Here is a 23,162-nt window from a genome sequence, read left to right as displayed (position 1 = left end):
GTTCACCAGATGGTCTCTGACTGTGTGTGATATCTGGTGACGGGCTGGTTCAGTGGTGTCAACAGAACCGGTGCGACTGAACCAAACCAGCCAGTGTGGTGGACTCGAAACCAAAACACGAGCTGAGAGACACAAAAATGTCTGAGACGAGGGTGGTTCTGTCACCATGAGCAGTTCTGTTGATATAAGTTACCATCTGACCCATTGTAAATATCAAAATATTAATATTTATCAAGTGAATAAACCCATTAAAATCAACGAGGCTCCGAAAGAACTACTGCAGAGTATTTTGCAGGATTTTTCTTTGAGGCCAGATGTTTCAGGTGAGAGTGAGACGTCAAACTGTATCTGTTTAAGATGTGCATTTATTTTGTTATTAAAATTATTCTTATACACACTTCGTGCTTCGTTGTCTTAAATAGTTTTTTCTGAATGTTTCTTTCATTCATAGTTCTGCCACTTTTTGTCACTTAAGTCAGAAATATTCAAATCCTATAAATCCAGTAAATCCTATAAATCCTATAAATCCTGTAAATCCTACACGACGGGGCTTCAGACACACAGGTAATCCTCCGAGGTTCAGTCTGCACTGTTAAATCTCAGCTGCTGATCAGTTCACCTGCAGGAGTTCAGGTGGTCTGAGGTGAAGACAACAACATTAATGGAGATAAGGAGGGAGGAGACATCTCTCAGGTGTTACGCTACCTGAGATCCTGGTTCTGCCACAGTCCAGACTGATGAGATGGAGACGACTGAACATTGATAAAAGTCTGTTTAAAGTGACATTGTGTAGAAATTGGCCTTCTGTGTGATTTGGTGCCTCACCACAGCTTTCTGAGTGCGACACTCATATCTGTGACCGTCTGTGATGTAGGCGCTGACTACAAACAAAACTCATGACATCATAACTTTGTGATGTGATGAAAACCAAATCACTGAAGTTAAACTCTGCAGAAACAAGTGACAGAAACACTGTTCACACGAAAACATACCCGTAGATTCTGGGTGCAGCCAGAACAGGACAAAAGATAACAAGATTAATATTCCTGCATTTTAGATTTAAATCAAGTCTCAGCTGCTTCAGTTGTTCAGCAGAATGCTGCAACTCGGTTTTACTGTGAAGCTTTATATCATCAGGAGGAGGAGAGGAGGACTTTATATCATCAGGAGGAGGAGAGGAGGACTTTATATCATCAGGAGGAGGAGAGGAGGACTTTATATCATCAGGAGGAGGAGAGTAGGACTTTATATCCTCAGGAGGAGGAGAGGAGGACTTTATATCATCAGCAAGAGGAGAAGAGGACTTTATATCATCAGGAGGAGGAGAGGAGGACTTTATATCCTCAGGAGGAGGAGAGGAGGACTTTATATCATCAGGAGGAGGAGAGGAGGACTTTATATCCTCAGGAGGAGGAGAGGAGGACTTTATATCCTCAGGGGAGGAGAGGAGGACTTTATATCATCAGGAGGAGGAGAGGAGGACTTTATATCCTCAGGAGGAGGAGAGGAGGACTTTATATCATCAGGAGGAGGAGAAGAGGACTTTATATCATCAGGAGGAGGAGAGGAGGACTTTATATCATCAGGAGGAGGAGAGGAGGACTTTATATCATCGGGAGGAGGAGAGGAGGACTTTATATCATCAGGAGGAGGAGAGGAGGACTTTATATCATCAGGAGGAGGAGAGGAGGACTTTATATCATCAGGAGGAGGAGAGGAGGACTTTATATCATCAGCAAGAGGAGAAGAGGACTTTATATCATCAGGAGGAGGAGAGGAGGACTTTATATCCTCAGGAGGAGGAGAGGAGGACTTTATATCATCAGGAGGAGGAGAGGAGGACTTTATATCATCAGGAGGAGGAGAGGAGGACTTTATATCCTCAGGAGGAGGAGAGGAGGACTTTATATCATCAGCAAGAGGAGAAGAGGACTTTATATCATCAGGAGGAGGAGAGGAGGACTTTATATCCTCAGGAGGAGGAGAGGAGGACTTTATATCATCAGGAGGAGGAGAAGAGGACTTTATATCATCAGGAGGAGGAGAAGAGGACTTTATATCATCAGGAGGAGGAGAGGAGGACTTTATATCCTCAGGGGAGGAGAGGAGGACTTTATATCATCAGGAGGAGGAGAGGAGGACTTTATATCCTCAGGAGGAGGAGAGGAGGACTTTATATCATCAGGAGGAGGAGAGGAGGACTTTATATCCTCAGGAGGAGGAGAGGAGGACTTTATATCCTCAGGGGAGGAGAGGAGGACTTTATATCATCAGGAGGAGGAGAGGAGGACTTTATATCATCAGGAGGAGGAGAGGAGGACTTTATATCCTCAGGAGGAGGAGAGGAGGACTTTATATCATCAGCAAGAGGAGAAGAGGACTTTATATCATCAGGAGGAGGAGAGGAGGACTTTATATCATCAGGAGGAGGAGAGGAGGACTTTATATCCTCAGGAGGAGGAGAGGAGGACTTTATATCATCAGGAGGAGGAGAGGAGGACTTTATATCATCAGGAGGAGGAGAGGAGGACTTTATATCCTCAGGAGGAGGAGAGGAGGACTTTATATCCTCAGGGGAGGAGAGGAGGACTTTATATCATCAGGAGGAGGAGAGGAGGACTTTATATCATCAGGAGGAGGAGAAGAGGACTTTATATCATCAGGAGGAGGAGAGGAGGACTTTATATCATCAGGAGGAGGAGAGGAGGACTTTATATCCTCAGGATATATGACTGTGTTTGCAGTCAGAACAGGTGTCGACACAGTTTAATCATCTCGGTGACGTTCAGCAGCTCAGGAGGGAAAACTGTCGACCACGCTCCGGCTTTGACGTCACGAGTCGTTTAATCTCGCTGAGAGCTCGCGGTGGCCTTTGGTCCCCCGGGGGTCAATCCACTCCTCGCTGTCTTTACTGTCAGAGACCCACAGGAGCCGTCGCCTATGAGCAAATTCATTAATTCTGAGTAGAGAGTGAATCATCTCTTTGTTCAGGACAGTGTGGAGTTACTTATCACTTGGGAGGAAATACAAAATCTGAAGACAAAAGGAAAATTCCAAAGGGGGATTTGGAGAAGATCACAGAAAAGTCAATTGGATTTGTGCTGCAGGTTATCTTGAAATAGCCTCAGCCTCACTCAGGGAAGACTGCCGGGAGACGAGTCGCTGAGCACCACGATGAAGGTGGTTCACAACTTCTGTGTAGGTTTTTCATCATCTTAGCGACTTTATTTAGTGTTTTAAATCATGGGTCAAACACAGAGTGAGGGAGAAACGGAAGTGACTCTTCAAAACATCCAAGAACTTTACCGTAAGTTTGCGAGTGAATGTCCAAGTGGAAATCTGCACCTGCACGAATTCAAGAGGATCTTTGGAATCAACAGCAGCTCCACAGAGGAAGAAGTGGCCTACATGGAAAACGTTTTCCGATCCTTTGATACCAACAGGGTAATGTAACATTGATAACAAAATGCTGTGATGTTGAGCTTCAGTGTTTGTCACTTTTGTGTTACATCAGCTGTTTGACTGTTGTCTTCTCAGGATGGTCACATAGACTTCATGGAATACGTCGCAGCGCTGCATCTGGTGCTTCGTGGGAAACTCGAGGACAAACTGAGATGGTCTTTTAAGGTTTACGACAGAGATGGAAATGGCTGTCTGGACAAACAGGAAGTGAAACACATTGTTACAGTGAGTATTCAGTCATTGTGTGTGTGTGTGTGTGTGTGTGTGTGTGTGGTTGAATCAGTTTGATTGACAGTGGCCAGACAACATGTCCATGTCTGTCCAGACTGACATAATATAAGTAGAGATGACTTCGAAGCAATGTAATTAAAGGTAAATTTTGTCCTCGGTGAAATCGAGGGTATCACAGTGTTGATGTCATGTCATGATTCAGGTGAGTTAGTTCCAGAGAGCTTCATCACATGGTGCAACAACGACCACCTGAAGTTCAACATCAGGCAAATATTTTGCCCCAAATTCAAAGAATTTCCCTCGAGGCGTTCCTAAGATATGGTGAACTTTGTTTTAAACAATCTGTATTCATGTGGAGCCGTTTGACTCACAGGTGGAAGCTGATAGAGAACAAATGTTTTTGGGGCCTTTAACTTTTCCAGATTTCTTCTCTCAAATATCTGAGCTGTAAGCAGTTTCTCTTTGTTGTTCCTTTTTTTATCTCCATCTCTTCAGATCATCTCCAAATTAAAGAGGCAAAGCAATCCAGGTGACACGGTGAACATCGAAGAAATTTGTGAGAGAATATTTGAACTGGTGGACAAGAATCATGACAGTGAGTTCTAAGTTGATCGTGATACAAAGTCCAACACCAGTCCTCTCTTGTTTCCTCTTGTCCTTGATGAAGATAAACTGCTCTGATCTCTCTGACTCTGTTCCTCCTGTCAATGATCCAGGTCGCATTTCTTTGGAGGAGTTTATCGAAGGGGCTGAGAAGGACCCCTGGGTGATGGAGCAGCTCAAACTGGACATCGGGCCCTGTGGGTGGTTCATGGAACAGCAGGAGAAGAAACCCTGACGTCATAATGTTCAGCTCTCGTACATTATGTTGTTATCATGATCACTGATTGGACACTAAGTCACAGTTCTGCCTCATCAGAGGACGTTTCACAGCCGGTTTGTGGCTTTTGTGATTATTCCAGGGAATAATCTGCATTTTGTTTTCTGATCTGGGAGGTTCTGATCTCAGCTGTTGGACACAACATGTCTGGATTCTCAGCCTGAATGTTCATCGCAGAGGATCCTCTGCTGTTCCTCTTCTACCCAGTGTCACACAAAGAGACACAAAGAGTCTTTCCTCTCAAGTCTTTTCTAACATCAGATCGCAGCCAGACCCGACCCACTCTACAAGAAGCTGAGCATTCCTCCTTGGTTCTGCTGTGGATCATCAGCTTTACAGGTGATGGATTGGCAGCACTGTTGCTTCACAGGTCCTTGGTTTAAATCCTGGCTGGGACTCTATACTCTGGGCTTTATCAATCAAGGTTAATTCTCCGGTCACTACCTTTGATCAGGGGCCTGGCTATGACCTGGAGCTGGTTCCTGGAGGCTTTACATTGACTGCCAGACCTCTGAGAAGGGCTTGAATGCAGTTTCACAACTTTGTGCATTGTTTGTGATGTGATGAATAAAATAAACACTTCTTTTACACATATATATTTACAGTGGGTGCAGTTGTATACCTTTAAGCTGAAAAATTAACCGAGAATTAACCCATTTTAGTTTAATTAAGTGGGGTTTTTTTTAGTGTTTTTTTTTGCCAGATCAGAACTGTTTGTGTTGTTTTGTTACCAGTTTAGAAAGACATTTGCCACCAGGCGGCCATGATGGATGGCTTTTTTATTAAAGGAACACTTGCACATTTTGGGATCAGTCTGTATGCTAAGCTAAGCTATGCTCTGCTCTGCTATGCTATGCTAACCTCCTGTGTTTTTTAACAGACCACATGATGACACATACAGGCAGGCAGTTTCTCTGTGAAAGATGTTTTAGTCTAGTTTATTATTTTTAAGCTCTGCGGCTGCATAAAATTTCAGACAACATTCAAAATGATTTGGCCAAACTGTCAACATCTGAAATGTATTACTGATTTAAAAAACAGAAAAAATGTTTGTCTCATTTGCTTTGAATTGTTGTCTAAATTCTCCAAACTCAAAGGTGTTGAATTTCCAAACCAGTCACCCGAATAAATGTTTCAACTTTTAGTTTGTTTTGGTTGAATTTTCTATTTCCCTCTTGTCACAACGGTGTGTTTATGCTCTGGGAACGTTCAGGTACAAAATACCTGTTTTGGTCACCACGATTGTGGATGAAGACAATCCGACTTCCCCTGAAAATTAGTTGGTTTTTGTCACCAGGAAAAAATGATCAGGTGGTTTTCCACTTGACCATTTGGCAGTATTGTTGTCTGTAGTAACGCCACCATCCCGTCTGCCTCCTGATGTGAAAGGTGTCAAATAATGTGAACATAACGTGAACATGATATGCCATGTTTGGGAGAAAATTACAACCTTGGATGTATCTGTGGTTTTCAGAAACGTGAACTGCCAACATTATATCCTGGAGGCTGAGCTGTGAATCTGTTTTTGATTCACAGCTCAGCACCACATCTCCTCATAGTGAGTCGAGTGACGGAGATATCTGAGCATGTTGTCTTGATGTCAGTGCACACGTGTCCAGTCGCAGCTTTACCTGTTTTATGACTATCAATAATAAAACACCCCCAGAAAACTGTGTGCATGTCTCCACATACAGTCTGATTCATTTCAGGACTTGGTGTTGTTCCCTCCATTAGCTCAACTGTCTTTATCGTAAACAAGAAGGGAGCTGAACTGTGTCAACACAGCTCTTCAGTCACCTACAGAGACCCCAGGGGAGCTTTTACCATATGGATTTAGTCTGACCTGCTATTCTTAACCTTTAAGGCTCTTTACCTAACAAGGCCACATACGTACGTCACGCGTCACAGAGACAACCAGCACCACACAGACACACATCTTCAGCCATGTTGAATCACTCACACATTTTAACTAACATTTTGAAAGTGTTTTCCCATCTCCAACAAGACGACTGGCTTCCATTTGTTTTGGCAAAACCTTGTAGAAGTGTGTGTGTGTGTGTTTGTGTTTGTGAGTCTTGAGTTGGTGGTGGATGTTTGTGAAGCAGGTGAATATCAGGCAAAGAGCCTTAAGGCTGAGATTAGTAACACAGGCTAAATCTAAACAGTGAGAGGTCGCACAGGGTCTCCACACAGCGACACAGTGTGATGCACCACCAGCCGCTGCTGGTCGGAACGTAGAATACCTGATACTTATATAATTATACTTATACTTATACTTATTATACTTGTGTACTACGTTTACTTCGGACCAAAGTTAAACTAAAAAGCAGTATGATATTTTACAAAGCAAGTTTTCAGTTCACATTAATTCAGACTTTGCAGTAGACGGCACACAGAGAGTGTCTTCAGCGATCGGTTCATTATGTCGACCACTGCTGGATCACCAACGTGTGGCCCTGGACCTTGAGAGGCCCCCAAGGCCACAGGGGGAATAGGTACAATACCACTAAATTGCAGCATCAATAAAAATGGTGAATGCCTCATGGTGGTGATTAAGAACTTATCTTAAGGTCCTGTGTCGAAGCCCCTCATTTAGTTTGCATGGAAATCGCATCTTCTCTTGATTGTAGCAGCACCTCACGTTGGAATAATTGAGGCATCCGACTCAGTGTAAAGGTTTGTGTGTGTTAAGTTTTTTGATTTATTTAAAATTTTAAAAAAGAACACTCATATGAAAAACAGATTTTGTGTGCAAAGGCCTTGAGAATTTGACTTAAATTGCAGGTAGCAAGAAAAAACATTTTCCAATAAATGCTGTTGTGTCTGCTGGTTGTGTAACTTTACGACTGTTTCAACATGGCAGAAACAAGAGTTTAGTATTTCTGAATCTAATATGTTGATGATGTGTTTATTTCTCTGATCTCCTACCAAAATAATTTAATGCTGTCAACACTGAAGTTAATTTAAACATTTCTAGCTTCAGTTTCCAGACAAACATAAAAATATAATTCTCATAGTTAAATGTACAGCAATTAAAAACTAGTATGTCACTGTTCAACAACTGGCAACACACTCCAGCCCATACTGAGGCGACAAAATGGCTGAAAAAATAATATCAGTTTTTGTAAATTGAAGTGTTTTGTTTGTTTTTATTTATTAAAAAATACTTGTACTTTAATTAAATGCATTTTGGACATTTATTGGACATTTTAAAAAACAAGTATCTGTAATCTATTATTGAAAGAGACTCTCTTGTTGATTAAGCCAATTTTAATCAGTTAAATTCTTAAAAGGGTTTACTCGATGGTTAATCAATAATATGTACTTCAGTGATCGGTGTGATGGCAGTCCTTCTAAGGAATGTTAAAAACAAACATTTATATTTATTGTGCTGTCTATCTTAAATAGCATTGACCAAAATCAGCCAGTTCTGGTGTCTCCTGTGAGGCTTTCTGCAAAAGCGGAAGTGATGGGCAGCTGTGCTCTTGGTGCTTGTTGCCTCTTTGATGGAGCGACACGGGCCTCTCCCGGAGATTAAAACATAAAATGAGCTCCAGAAAACTTCTCTTCTACACATTTCTAACAGGTCTAACCAGATACATGATACTTATAAAAATTACTTTTATTTAAACATGATTAAATACAAAATATCGAGCCGCGGTTTCCTCCGGGACATGTCACAGCATGACACAGCTGCGCATGCGCAGCTCTCCCCAGTTGTCTGTTGACAAACGTGACCAATGCATACCTCTGTCCCCTCGTCGCCAAGTGGAATAAAATGTAATTTCGCAGGATTTTGTCGACGTTGCGAGGTTTCAGGTGGATTCTTCATGAAGTTGTGAATCCGGTAATCACTTAAAAACTTATATTTAACGCGTATGTGTTGGTTGACCGAGCTAATTCATCAAGTGGGATAGTCGAGATGCAGTTCAGTGCTAGCTACGTTAGCATGTAGGTACATAGCTAGCCGGACGAAGTTAGCTAGCTAGATTAATGTGAGCCATAACTGGTGTTTGATTAGATAAGTGGCCGACTTGCCGACGCCAGCCTCGGAGGCCTTCTGCCGGCCGCAGTGTGAAGCCTCTGCGGTTTGAACGAGTCGTAGTGCGTCAGTCAGGACATCAGTGGAGGTGCTAGCTTGTAACTTAGCTAATGTCAAAACGTCGGCGTCACACTGACAACTTTAGTGACGCTACACTGATAGCAATATTGTGTTTGCAATATCGATCTTCTCCAGCTCGGTCAGCATTACTTCATAGGGCTCTCTGTCGCGTCAGGTTTCTTCAGCTGAATGGTGGTCTGAAGAGAAACAGTCGCCTGTCTCATATTAGCATCTGTCTGCAGGATCTCTCACCGAGCTCTGTGTCCAACTCTGACCGGGACATCTGAATGTGTTCATCAGACCAGAGATTGATGGTGAAGCATGATTCAGTTACAAACAATTAATGGTTCTGCACCAGATTGTAATTTTGCTCATTTGAGCTACAGTTGAGTAATTTAACATCATGTTTGTGTGAATGAATCGTCTGAAACACCATCCAGTGTACTGTTTCCTGCTGTGGTATGCATGAGAGAACCAGTTTGACCTGATTTTCCCCTGCGTCACATGGGCTGGACTGTTCAGCAGGCTGGGTGAACCGGGCTGATCCAACACCCCCAGGCCTCAAGTCCTCGCCAGCTTCAGTCTTATAGGTATTCGGGCCCCAGCAGCCACACCTGTCCCTCAGTCTGGTTTTAAACGAGGTTTGACCCTTTTCAGCTGCTGGAATGGAGCCTGCAACCAGCTGCTGTAGAGTGACACAGGCCCACATCCCAACAATCACCCGTCTCACTTGGCCTACATCCGCTCTCCCGATCAGGTTTCCTGCTGCACTGGTCTCCTTAGTCCATTTTCTGCAACTCTAGGATGCTGTAAATAATTTAAGAAAGCTGGTATTCATGCCTGCAACTGTATCATGGCCGACGTGCACGTTCATTTAAATATAACATCACTCTCATCCCTCTGAAGTTCGACCTTCCTCTGAATGATTTAATGTGAATCTTTGAATTACACATGTTCGTGTGTGAGGTTGTTTAGGTCACGGTGTTTTGCCGTGTGTGTCAGTGTTTGTCGCTGATTCTGTACATCAAGAGATCCTCCGATTTGAATTGACTCCCAGTAATGGACGGTCAGGGTTAGATAATATCATATTTGTTTGTGTATATATCTGATACTACTGAACTAAAAACTGACACACCAGCAGCTATTAAACAAACATGTCTGAACTTCTCCTGGATTCTGAATAATTTACTCTGTGTGTGTGTGTGTGTGTGTGTGTGTGTGTTAGGTCTAAGCTGAAACCATGCTGAAATGGTTTTCTGGCGAGGAGGGAGAGCCTGGTTCTGTAGTAAGTACACGTGCTTGTTTTTCTTTGCTTGAATGGTCACATTGTTATCCGTGTCAGGTGACTGGTGTCGTAGCGCTGCTATCTGCAGTAATGTGTCCAGCTGTTACACATCAACAGAGTTTTACTGACCATGCAGCACCCAAGTGTAACGAGCAAAATTAATGTAAAGTCAATTTGAGCTCCACAAGCCTAGAGAAAACACTGATCTTCTTTTATGATTATTGTACATTACTTGGTGTATGATAACATGAACAGATTGGCTGAAGAGCAACACTAGTGTGTGTCTGACACAAACAAAATGTTGCTGTATTCACAGATTTGTAGGGATGTCTGTCATCACTTTTCACTAAAGTGTCGATAAACTAAAATCACAGATGGTTGATTTCAGTCAGTACCACATATATCAAAGAGCAGTGAGGTTCACGGATCGTTTAATGTTATCTTGTGCAGCCTTACTGTCACACAGAGGAGGCCCAGTGAAAGCTTCATGTCCAGTTCGACTGGATTTATGGAGACTGCTGAGCACAGAGCTTTGACTCAGACAGTCAGAGCTCACACTTCCTGTGAGGGGGGACCACTGCTCCAGATTAAATCCCCCTGCATCCCCATCCCATTTACTCTACAGCCTGATGCTTATCGCTGTATCAGGTTGTGCTACACTGATATCGGAAACTGCTCACATGATTCAAAAACTTGAAAATGTGATATTGAATTGTTATTTTTCAGAATATTTATTAAACACAGGTTGCATGAGAGCAGCATCTATCCTGTCTTCAATCATCTGTTACCTGTTGCCTCAGCCAAGTTCTCTTTAAATTTGTTTTTAAACGTGGATGTGCATCTTTCAGAGACACAGATCTGTAGCACACCTTCTTGCCGGTCTCTCCTCAGGGCCCAGGTTCTCCCCGTGCTGCTGCTGCTGCTGCAGGTGGAGAGATGGCTGTAGAGGAAATGGCAGAGCGGCTCAGCCAAACTGAGCAGCTGGTCGCTCAGCTGAAGGAGTTGATCCGGGAGAAGGATGCTGCACTTCGCTCCAAAGACGACCAAATGAAGGTGAGGACGGTTCCTCGACTGTCTTCTGTCACGACTTCATTATAGCAGGACTTAAAATGAACCCTTGGACAGCCTCTAAGTGGATAGTGGATAGTGGAGTGCTCTTGTTTTACAGCATACAGTACATGATATTTAAGCCCATATTGCACAGATTTGTTAATGTAATTTTCTGAGTAGGAAATGTAATCACACAGTCTCTGTCTGGCCTCTCAGTCACGTGTTCAGTCGGTCACGTGTGTTAGTCTAAAACGGCGTTTAACGCTGCAGGAGCTGCTCCTGTTAGTCATTCAGAAAAAAGGCCTGGATCTAGTTAACCAGTAAACGCCCAAGTCAAATGTCTTCTGCACAACAATAAAGACAGGAATGTGAGATTAGAGTTCAGCCATGTTTGGTTACAGGAGACTGCAAACAGAAACATCCTCGTCACTACAGCCACCATCTCATCTCCTGTGTTGTTGTAATAAAGACTGTTTTCTGCAGTAACTGTTACTGAGCACTTCACTGATGGTAAATTCAGTGTGCTGTAAAGAAGGTGTCTTCTGTTGTTCAGGTGGAAAAGGAGTCCTGTGAGGCCAAACTGTCAAAGCTGCGTCTGCAGAACAAGGCCAAGGTGACCTCGCTCAACACACAGCTGGAGGAGCTGAAGAAACAACATGGAGGGCCGGGCACGCCGACACACGGCAAAAAGGTGCTGCAGACACACACATTCAAGCCGCTGTGACGATACATGTGAATAACTACAGTTAATACACGAATTAAACCAAAAACCTCAACGCTGTGTGTCTGATTTTAACTTCAATTCAAGTTCTAACTCAGATTTAAACAGGAAGCACTTTCTTCCACAAGGGGGCACAAAGGCTCTGAAACAAAAGTCTGTTAGACACAAACATGAACCACAGGCTGTTATTATGTCTTATATTTTAGATAATAACTGCCAGCAGACACATAGCAAGAAGAGCATCGCATGTTGTTGTGTCTCTAGTCTTCTAGCCCAGTGTACGCACGATTTTATAACTTTATGTTTTTGTTTTCGTTGTAGGGGTCATCAGACGGAGGAGGAGAGCAAGCCAGCCGGGGCAAGATCGTCGTGCTGAAGAAGAAGGTGGAGGATCTCGAACAGCAGCTTGCACACAGAGTGGAGGAACTGGAGAAAAAGGTGAACTACCTTCATGTGTTCTGCGTGTTCATGAGTGAAAGATTAATTACAAAATATTGTGCTTGCAAAGGTCACATTAGAACAGACTGTCCAACTTCCTCTGTTGTTATTCAAGTTGTTGTAGTTGGTTGATAGGGTCAACTGTAGTTCTGTGTCTTCTATAAGCTTCTGTGTGTCTGGTTACTGTATCACAACACCAGGCTAACATTAGAGAGTGTTTGTTTACATCTGTGATCTGTTTCTGAAGCATCAAGACCTCTCAGATGATCTGGTTCAGGTCTGGTTCAGGTCTGTTTACTGTCCCCAGAGTCAAAGCTAAACATGGAGAAGCAGCAAATACAGTTTTTATGCTCCAGATATCAACAACAAACTCCCAGAATACTGAAGATCTGCCCCAACTCTCAGTTCTTTAAAATCAAGGCTTGTTGAACATATTTTCTTTTAGTTTATGTCCTTTTTATACTGACTTTCAGTGTCTTTTATGTCTTATGTAAAACCTTGATGCCTTTTTTCTACTTTGGCATGTTTTGTAAGGTTTAAAGTGGACAGATATACATTTACAGAGAGTGAAGCAAACAGAAAATCTGTTTTCATTTCTCTGACAAAAATCATTACTAATTTCTTCCAGAGGAAGGAGGTTGAGTCACAGCGGCAGCGAGGCGAGGAAATGGACGCCATGCTGACAGAGAAGGACAAGAAGCTGGCAGAGAAAGAGGCCTATATTGTTCACCTGCAGACTGCGCTGGCAGGAGATCAGCCCGTCACACCTGCACCACAACAGGTCAGACAGCTCACAAGAATGTGGAGGAAACATCATTGTGACAGTTTCTTTTAATTTACTGCCAATAATTTCACATCCATCATCGTCATTCATTTTATTTCAACACAAAGTGCTAAAATGTGCTTTTTGCCTTCCTGCTCTGTTTGTAGTAAATTGTCAATCCACTTATTGAGACTAAACATGCGATATCTCCTCAGGTGACGGAGGAGGGAGGAGCGATGCAGGAGCTGCAGCAGCTGGTGCAGAGTCTGACCAGGAAGGTGGGAGAGTCGGAGGAGCGCTTCAGTTTGCTGCAGGAGCAGGCCGACAGCCTCAAAGAGCTGCTGGTCACAGAGAAGGAGCAGTACAGTCAGAAGGAGACCATGTACAAACAGAACGTAGGTTTTCAAAGCACTGAGTCGGCTTCTCTCTGTTTGGAGGCACTGGAGACTTGTTTCAAATCGCATGCAAGCAGCGTCGCTTCTGTTGTAGAATTTGATACTGATTTTCAGTATTGTTATGAGAAGAGTCGCTATCTTGTGGATGATGATGAATTCTTTGTTTGTTTTTAGATCCAGACATTCAAGGACATCATCATTCAGAAGGATAACCAGCTGATGGAGGTTAACCAGGTGCACGAACAGGAGCTCTTCAAGTTAGCAGCAAAGTCTGATGCCAGCGCCGACTTAGAACAGGTACTGACTGCAAAGTCAGTCAAAGTTACTGCTGCAGCCACATGATCCGTTTGACTTGTTCTGATGTTTCAGCAGCCGGCAGTCGATGTTTTAGAAAGTTTACAGTGTTGGTAAATGTTAAGCACATCTTTTTGTCTCGTCTTCAGCTCCTGAAGGCTCTGAAACAGAAGCTTCATGAGAAGGAGGAGGTGCTGCTGGGTAAAACTCAGGTCATCGATGTTCTCCAGGGAGAGGTGGATGGCAGGGACCAACAGATCAAGGTCAGGAGCAACATTCCTCTTGCTGTATATTTTGTGATATAACAGCTATTCCTTAACTCCTCTTTAGATAATAATTAATTCCTTCTACCTCATCATGTGTTTGTCACATTCTCAACATCTTGCCTCTGCATTGTCTCTTCTCCCCACAGGAGCTGACGGAGCGACTGCGTCGGCTACAGGTGGAGCGAGAGAGCCTGGAATCCAAGATGGAGGCAGAGAAGCATGTGATGCGAGCGCAGCTTCGTGACCTGATGGAAAAGCAGCGGGCGGAGGTGCAGCGAATGACGGAGCAGCATCAGGCACAGATGGCCCAAACACAGCAGGAGCTCCTGGGGCAGCTGGAGGAGCTGAAGAAGGCTTCGGTGACAGCACCACCTGCCAGTCAGGAGGCCTCAGGAAGTGGAAACATGCCTGTGGATGCAGCCTCCATCCAAAAGATCACAGAGCTGGAAGGTTGGTTTGTCTTTATTTTCTAATATCAAGTCTCATTGTTTTAGAAGGAGAATGAGGAGGATATGTCGAGGTGTCATGGTGGTTTGTGTTTTGAAACAAAGATGTTTGTCAAGTCAGAAGAAGTCTCTGTTGTTTTTTACAGACTTTGATAAAAAAACAAAAACTCACTACACAGATCAGTTTGAATAAAGATGTGATAAGAAAATAACAAACCTAATTTATTAAAATTACAAATGCAGATCATTCCTCAGAAACCACATTCATCCTGCCGTGACCTCGAATGTCACCGTTACATCTGCTTCCTTCATCGGACTGTCTCTCTCATTTCTTGCAGCCCGAGTGAACCAAAGAACAGACGAAGCCAGCAGATCTGAGGCCAAATTCCTGAAAATGAAAGCGTGGTCTAAATCTCGGATAAGACAGTTGGAAGAGGAGTTGAAGAAAAGCCAGGTGAGATGAAAACATGCTTAGATTTAATTTTCAAAGTTCTAGAGTTGGTATGTTCCTTCAAACGCTTTGTTTTTTTTTCCACATTTACAGTTCACTACTGTTATCTCCGGTTGAATGAAAAAGAAACATTGCAAACAAAGATGTGTCAAAAGGAAACATTTGTTAAAATTTATCCAAAAGGATTTCCATTTTTAGTTTATCTTCTCACCTGCTCATGGAAAGTCAGGTGAAGTTTCTGGAGTTTCACAGCAAAACAGGAGAAACAAACAGACACAGAAACAACCAAAAAACTAAGCTACTAGAAAATGTCTCCATACAGCTGGAATCTGGCTTTATTAATTTGAAACTAGGTTATTTCAACAGATTTAAAAGATGTTAACTTTGCCTCCTTTAGGCTGGAGGTGCCCCCCCGGACCTGACGGCCCTGCGGAGTCACATCACAGCACTGGAGGAGGAGAGAGAGGAGAACCTCTGGAAGGTTGAGCAATACGAGGAGATCAAAGCAAAGAACGGTAAACGTCAAACCAGCAGCACAACATATTTTCTTTGCAAAGTTTACTCTCCTCTTGCGTGTCATTAGTATCTCTGATTCCAAAATGAGCATTGTGTGTTTGATGGTTTCTGCTAGAAATGCTGGAGGCGAAGCTGGTGGTGTACGAGGAGCAGCAGAGGACACTACAAGCAGACCTGGAGCAGTTCACCAAGAGGGCTGCCTCTCAGGTCAGGGGTCCAGGTTTCTTTTAAATGCCTCTGAATGTTTGGTGTAAAAACGTACTCACTGTTGCTCTCTGTGGTGACAGGCGAGCGAGTCGGGCAGCGCTGACGACACTCAGAGCCAGGTGCTGGAGTGGCAGGAGATGGTAGCCGACGCAGTCAGCGCCAGGGACCGAGCCAAGGAGGAGAAGGCTACCATGGCGCTCCGCATCAGCCACATGGAGGAGGAAAGAGAGGGTAAGGCTGGAACTAGAGGATGAGTGGATGAGGTGGAATCAACAGGAGTAGCACCAGAAGCTAACTGGACGAAAAGACTCGTCCCTTGTTTTCTTGTTTACACTGTACATGGATTCTGGTATTTTTTGTGCACATGTTTGCTTAATCCTCCCTAATCTGCTGAGAAAACCTCACACACTGCCAGCGCTTATTGTAAAAGCCCCTTAAATGTATGTGATCGAAAGCCTTCCCTTTGATAATGGTAAGAATGTGGCGCAGTAACCGGCTACAAACTTTCCATTATGCGTTATTCCGTCACGCTCAGCTGATTTAGTTAACAAATTTGCAAATCACAAGTTCTAAGTACCTAAACAAGAAACTACTAATGTTTCAATCAGGATCTAATCAGTTTTTTGAAAGATGGAACACAAGCTGACATTTGAGCAGAGTGGTGGTGGTTGTTTCGTTTTAACTGGGGTCTTTCTGATGGACTGGGACTAACATGTCTGTAATCTCTGAAGGGCTGTCCACACCAAGAACTATAACTATCATGATAACTGTGTTACAGCTGTGTCGGCAGCTTGGGAAAACAAACACTGATAACTTGTTACTGCTGTAGGTTGTGCAGAGAAGTAAGAAGAAAACCTCCAGAAGGATATGGCTTTACAAAAGTCCTCACAGATGAAACTTTAGAGAGAGTTGTTGTCTCTTAAAGTTAACATTTTATTCATACACATCAAAACAAAGTGCATAGACCCCATCGGCACCAAACACAGTTTGGTAGTATGTCTGTATTTTGCAGCCTAATATTATGTTATATAAAGTAGATAAATATCCAGGACTCAGTGTCTCCTACATGCCATCAGTCAGATAATAAAGAAGAGGAAGGCTACAGTTAGAAAACGATGTTGTAAGCTCTCCTGCAACATTATTTTGTTAGAAAATCAATGTAATTAATGGTCCAGTGTTTTAATTGGAGGCTGCAGTTTCTGATTATATATTAGTTTATTGCATCAGAATCAGAATCTGGTTTATTACTCTGTACGTTTTCACATGTGAGTAATTTACCTCGTTATATTGGTGCGTAACAGTAAACTAGAGAATATAAAACAAATGAACCGGCAACATGAGCACCTTGTTGTTGAGCAGAGAGGGTTAGAGTGTCTGTTAACTGTTTACCACATGTCCTCTGTTGTCTGACTGAACATCACTTTCTTTATCTTATTTCCCCCCCCGTCCTCATCGCTGTTAATGGGGAGCGTTTGGTTTACCCCGTGCTGCCTCCCATCTCGTGGACCTCCGCCCCCCTCCCCCTTCAGCCCCTGCTCCAGGGATGGGAGCAGCCACACAGAACAGTTTCCCATCAGTTTTGTGCATGCAGGCTCCTCCGAACCTCCGGTGCAGCTCCTGCTCACTGTACTACCTGCAGGTCCACCTTAACTTTCACCTTCCCCGGTGTGAGCTACAGGCAGTGCAGTGGCAGGCGGCACTTTAGAGTCTGCCATTTTGTTTCTCCTTCCTCCTTCCCTCTCCTGTGTTGTTCCTCTTTTCCATTTCTTCACCCCTTTCTGTTTCTGTCCTTCCATTTCTTCCTTTCATACTTTGTTTTCTGGTGTGGCGACGTCAGAGTATTTGATTAATATCACAGTTAACCAAACGATATTCTAATTTTTCTGTTGGGATGGCTCGATTTGTACTAACTCTGGGACGGCTGACGAGATGCTGTGTCTCATGTGGCATCAGATAACATTAGTGTTCTCTTGTGATGGTCTATAACTTACTGTGATATCAGGATATACAAGCAAAATGAAAGCTACTAAGTTTGGATATTTTTTGAGAGCTTACTGTTGAAAAAACACATACAAGTACCTCAATATTTGACAATTATACAAATAACATTCATCCCTCAAGTCATCCAGCTGTTTAATAAAAAGAGTAATTCACAAAATCTATTCTTCATTAATTGAAGTTCAATAAAACTGAAGTGACGCTCAGAAAAAAAAATCCCTAATGGTTGTTCTTACGTTTACTCTGGCTGTTGACTTTAATTAGCTGTGTGTGCCACTGACTGTTAAATTACTGAACCAGTGAAGTGGAGTCGACATTAATGAAGCTGGTGCGAGTAATGAGACTCTGAAGCATCGCAACTCAAAGCGCTCACAGTAATTAACGTTTTTCTGAAAGACTACTGAGTTGAATTTATTAAAGCCGTGCGTCACACTCCACCAGCGTTTCTTCTGATATTGACAGAAAACCAGAAACCTGTCTCAAAACTTTTTGTTCTTGCTCAGAGTAGAGTCAGTTCTTTTTTAACCATCTAATCCAGTCGTTGTTCTTGGTGTAATTGTTGGTGCTGTAATTCAGCGGGAGAGACGATGAGGAACATAAACACTAAGAAGTTGTGATGCTGCTCTGAAGTTCTGCTGTGATTATGAATTTATTGCTCAAGTGGAAACTGTGAGTCTTGCGTGATACACAAGTTGAACAAAGGAGGCTACTAGGGTCATAATATCATGCATGATGTTTAATGGATTAGAATGTATCATAAGACATGTAACCAATGCTCAGTGAGTAGGAGTGTCACAAACAGCTGAATCTGAAATCACTCAGTATCATCACAGCTAGTTTGGCGTTAGCCTGCAGAAGATCATGAAGAAGATCAGCTGACTGCTACCTGAGGAAACTGCTGTTGGTCTTATTTTCAGAGATGTGCTATTGATTTGTTTGGAGAGAGGGTTCACTCTGGACAGATCTGCAAAACTGAACTTTGTGAAATACAATGAGAATGACAGCTGCCATCACATAAAATCATCGAGATGTGGTACCGTAACATTGGCACAGCTGTCAGCACTAAGAAGAAATCTTTAAATCCAATCATGAGATTAAAATCTGAAGTGAAATTGAATCAAGAATCAGAGAATCAGACTTGTGACACTCGTACTGCTGAGCTTTTGATTCCCTGGTCTGCTGCTGCTGCCTGCAAGGTCTTTGTCAGCAACAGGCAACAGGTGTTAGTGAGCATTATATAATTTAATAAAGCCATAAGTAAGAGGATGAGTTAGTTCAAAGGGCAACACAGACTTTAGCTCTTGTTTTTTATTTAATTTATATTTCTGGAACAAAACGGATAGATTAATCGTTCTGATTTTCCTTTTTGAAGGCCTGACTAAGCTGTCTGTGTTTGGTTTCTCAGGCATCAACAGAAAAAAGCCAGCAGGATTCACCTCTCAGATTTTAAAGCAGAGGATGAACTGTTCATTGATGATGATCATGTTTCTCCTCTTCTTACATCCTCTGTGTATAATTCTACTGCTGTGGTCAGAGTATGAGGCAGAGTGGTTTTATTCAACATGAACAGTTTGGATGATGTTATCTGGTCCTGATGCATGAGCAAAGATATATTCAGTAGTATGCTGTTGTAACAGTGCTGTGTTATATCAATAGAGCCTCTCTCTGCTTCACCCTGCTCATGAACCCACACTGACCACTGCTTCACCCACTGATCTCCTTTCCCTTTTTCCGCCCCACCCTTTGCTTTGAGCTGCCCCCTCCTTTCCCGCCCCTCCACATCAAAATCGGCCTGTTTGTCACAAAACAGATGGGAACACGTTTTGTTCAACCTGATCAATTTGGCTCTGCCCCGCTTGCATCCTTTGCTGCTAAATGAAAATTCAGAATGAAAGTTAAAAGCACTGCCAGAACCTCCTCAGATCTGTACCGGCCCTGCGTCACTCTCAATATCTGTTCTCCCTGTTGAAGAAACAGCAGTGAAACATTAAGTGTGACTCATGAAAATGGGCCCTCTCCTTCCTCCCACAGCCACTTTTACTCTGCGTCTCCCACATGTTTGAATGCTGTTTTCCTCTGCTATGCAAATCAGGTGTGCATGGCTCTGACCGGAATGTTGCTTCTCAAGTGTTTCTCAGGTCCACATACTTAATGCAAATACAGAAGTGCGTACATATCTGGAGTTTGAGTAACTTTCTCTTTCTCCGTCCTTTTATTCTCTCAGTCTCTGTCTCCATATTTCTCTCACAGTCTCTGTCGCTGTTGTTGCTTTTGCTTTTTTAGATAAAACTGTTTTTCTATGTTCCAAAGTTCATTTGTGGTGTTGAAAGTGCCTCATCTCCCCTCTTCATCAAAAACACCATCTATTCCAGCACACTTATCTATTCTCCATCTCTGTCATCCTGTCTTCAAAAAATGTCGTCTTTCACTCCGCCACCATTCTGTCCTGCCCATTTTATACCCACCTCCCACCCATAAATCCATCCTCAATCCAAACAACATTCCCCTTTCCCTGTGGCACAAAACTGATTGAGGATGACTGGTTCTTTCCTGGCTGCTCCGATCCAGCACTGGTCAGTCGGCAGCAGGAGTTGGAGGAGGAGCTGGCTCAGTCTCGGGGGCTCGGTCAACACAGGGCCAAGAAGCTGGCAGCTCCAGCCCAGCGAAGCCTTCAGGTAGGTGGACAGGTTACTGTGGTTGTGCTGTGGTATCACCAGAATATTTCAGAAATTAATTCTTCTATGTGCTGTGATGTTCCCAATGGTCTGACTCACCGGATGTAGACTGTGGCGATAAGCCTGCACTATTTCAGGAAGCGTTCGCCTTCTTTTCGCCTTCCGCACATGAGTGTTCTCAAAATCTCAGTCGCTGCAGGAGCAACAAAATAAACGACCCGTCTCTCTATCCAGATCCACACCAAAAGTAAATGGGATCTATTCTGGGCCAACACCCGCCCTCCGTCCAAGCTTTACGGAGATGTATGCAGTAGTTTTTTTTTTATAATCCTACCAACAAACAAACAAAGGCACAGGGGTGAAAACACAACCTCTGTGGCCGAGGTTATTAAAGCACTTAATTGTAGAAAGAGTCAAGTTAAATTAAAGTTTAGCGCTTTTGGGCCGTTTGTCATCATCAACAAGCTCCACCAGTAAAAGTTTGGACATTTGATTGTCAGCCTGTGAGCGACCTGATAAGTCTTGTTATTTATTTGAAATTGTTTGCTCACTTTTGAAGATCATTTTTACTCTCACAGGAAATTAACAAGCAGTCATGTTTCCTCTGAATACAAACAAGAAAAGGTGTACAAACATAGTTATTTAGAGCAACAATAAGTAGGCGACATTAGGCCACGATGGCCAATTTAGAAGCCTGAAATCATTACTGTAGAAGGGACAGCAACAACAATGGCGCCCCGCAGGGTAGTATCATATGTGTGGGCTGACACTGAAGTGGAGTTACTCCGCAATGTCACACATACATAAAAAGCAAACAAAATGAATAAATGAAAGAAACAAAAACACGTGCACTGGGAGTCTTGTCAATTAAATTTCGGTGATATCATGGTTTAATACCTGAGACGTCCCCAGAGTTTCCTCACCACAAGGAGGATAAAACCAGAACCATCGTCGCCACTAACACACACTCCAATGTCAAACAAGAGAGACAAGCTAATAAAACCCCTAGTTTTTCTGTCTGAAAACACTGAAAAGGGTGACTGTTTATGTGTGGATTAAAGGAATAGTTCAGTGTTTTGGGAAACATGTTTATTTGCTGTCTTTTATGCACAAATCTAAAGGCTGATTTTTCCAAGTTAAGAGTAAATTGACAGGAACTAAAGAATAAGACTCTTTCGTATTTGTGCACCATACACGTCATGATTAACGCTCATTACCACTGACAGTTAAAGACGAGGAGCTCAGAGCCCGTCACCTCAGTGGGCACTTGTTTTCACCGAGTGTTGTATTTTTTAACTGTGTGTGTTTGTGTGTCTTGACATCATTGCAAATGAGGGAAATCTTAACGATAAGTCGTAAGTAAAGGTTGGAATGAATAGATCACATGTGAGAATGCATCAGGTACAGAGCTGGATCAGATCTCAGTTAGCTTATCTTTAAAACATTTATTATAACCTGTCACTGTCCTGCTCTGACTAACTTGATCCGGCCTGCAGGAGGACTTTGAGTTCGATGGGCAGGCCCCCTTCCAGGACCCGCGGAGCACGTCTGAGAGCACGACCCCGATGGAGGGAGAGAACATGGGAGGTTGGTGGCCCAAGTACAGTACTCCTGACACAGGTGTGAGACCCGCTAGACAGTTTACACCGGCATGCACACGGTCATCTGCACATTCCCGTGGGAAACTTGAGTTGCCTTTGGGTTGATATTTTATTGTTTTCATCATAACCACCAAACTTGTTGGATTGTGGCTGTCGGTTGGTTTTGTGTTTGTCCATCTAACCTGCCAGTATTATGAATGTAAGTCCTGGGTTATCTATCTGGGGTTATTGTGCTTCACACACTGGAGGGATTAGCTTGGTTCAGCTTGTTTCATTTCCACCCGACTTCGCACTGTAACAGGCCGAATTCAAGCTCATCTCACATTCTGGGACGATTGATGTAATCCGAAGTGTTCAGCACTCATTCATTGGTTTCCATTTTCATCAGCTGACAGAATTTTCTTTGGACACGTGCATGCTGGTTTGAGCTGGCTGGTGTTTGTTGGGTTATAAGTCCACTGAATGTTTTTTGAGATCATGTAAATGTAGGTGAAGAAACTCCATCTTTGGTAAGTTTCTTTTTTTTTCATTTTTTCCTCATTATTTGCATGTTCTGCTCCTTTTCTTCATCTCCTCGCATCCTGACTTGTTGTGTTTTATTCTGCTGCTTGTCATGAAGCCAAAAAATTACATCAGCAAGTATCTGAAAAAGTTCATACGAATAGAAACAAAAATAGAAAAATGACGATTGGACAATGAGAAAACCGACTGATGTACTTTTTGGTCGTTTGTGATCAAAACTTGAGCTCTTGAACTGCATTTCACACTCTGTCTGTTAATGAAGCACTTTGTTAATGAACCAGCCTGCCACTGAATATTCTGTGATTAGACTTCTCTGATCAACTTTGTGAAAAAGTTTGACCTATTTTTTCCACTTACACCAAAACAATTGGCTGCCCCAGGACATAAACTTAAGCTGTGCTTCCACCAAGCAGCCCGGTCCAATTCTTCAAACAGTTGTTGTTAAGTTTCCTTTGGCAATATTTGTTGGTTCCCGTTTTTTTGATACCCTTCCATGTAAGGGGAATCAGTTCTAACTGTTGGAGCCAAAACATTATAGTCCTCTAATTTGACTAAACATGACTGAAGATGTCCCAATCTCTCTGTCTAATCACCGTTTATGTATTCAAAAACACGTCTGGAAATTGTCCCGAGGTCTGCTTATAATTTCAGTGTGTAACACTTAAAAATGTTGAAACTTCTCCCTAAACTTTGACCTCACTGGCTCGCCAGCCTTCTTGCCGACCTGCAACTCCACCTCCATCTCCTGAAAGTCAGGCCATGAACATGTGATGTGAACATGATGGGACCTGTACTGTACAGGTGTTGATCAGTAGTTTGATTGAAAGTGTCAACATTTGATTCTGGCGACTGGGCTGCA

General features: G+C 43.0%; 2 protein-coding genes across 2 annotated transcripts in view; both read left to right on the top strand.

Moving 5' to 3' along the window:
• The first annotated feature begins 3,234 nt into the window (after positions 1–3,234).
• LOC119018081 (guanylyl cyclase-activating protein 2-like) lies at positions 3,235–4,531 on the top strand. The gene is made up of 4 exons (XM_037095437.1): positions 3,235–3,444; positions 3,538–3,687; positions 4,189–4,288; positions 4,410–4,531. The coding sequence occupies exons 1-4, from the start codon at positions 3,244–3,246 to the stop codon at positions 4,529–4,531; spliced, it is 573 nt and encodes a 190-aa protein (XP_036951332.1). The 5' UTR covers positions 3,235–3,243.
• A 3,742-nt stretch (positions 4,532–8,273) lies between these two features.
• The window catches only part of LOC119018788 (golgin subfamily B member 1-like), a 32,187-nt gene continuing 17,298 nt past the window's right edge, over positions 8,274–23,162 (top strand). The window contains exons 1-16 of the mRNA XM_037096752.1: positions 8,274–8,420; positions 9,901–9,960; positions 10,852–11,013; positions 11,564–11,701; positions 12,053–12,169; positions 12,798–12,950; positions 13,148–13,327; positions 13,502–13,624; positions 13,771–13,884; positions 14,034–14,337; positions 14,672–14,787; positions 15,182–15,299; positions 15,416–15,507; positions 15,588–15,739; positions 20,030–20,180; positions 21,677–21,800. Of these exons, the coding sequence (XP_036952647.1) occupies positions 9,916–9,960; positions 10,852–11,013; positions 11,564–11,701; positions 12,053–12,169; positions 12,798–12,950; positions 13,148–13,327; positions 13,502–13,624; positions 13,771–13,884; positions 14,034–14,337; positions 14,672–14,787; positions 15,182–15,299; positions 15,416–15,507; positions 15,588–15,739; positions 20,030–20,180; positions 21,677–21,800 (2,089 nt within the window). The 5' untranslated portion in view covers positions 8,274–8,420; positions 9,901–9,915. The remainder of the gene's footprint in view (positions 8,421–9,900; positions 9,961–10,851; positions 11,014–11,563; positions 11,702–12,052; positions 12,170–12,797; positions 12,951–13,147; positions 13,328–13,501; positions 13,625–13,770; positions 13,885–14,033; positions 14,338–14,671; positions 14,788–15,181; positions 15,300–15,415; positions 15,508–15,587; positions 15,740–20,029; positions 20,181–21,676; positions 21,801–23,162) is intronic.

Source organism: Acanthopagrus latus, chromosome 4, assembly GCF_904848185.1.
Source record: "Acanthopagrus latus isolate v.2019 chromosome 4, fAcaLat1.1, whole genome shotgun sequence".
In the NCBI taxonomy this organism is placed as follows: Eukaryota; Metazoa; Chordata; class Actinopteri; order Spariformes; family Sparidae; genus Acanthopagrus; species Acanthopagrus latus.
This window is presented reverse-complemented; position numbering and strand designations above follow the sequence as displayed.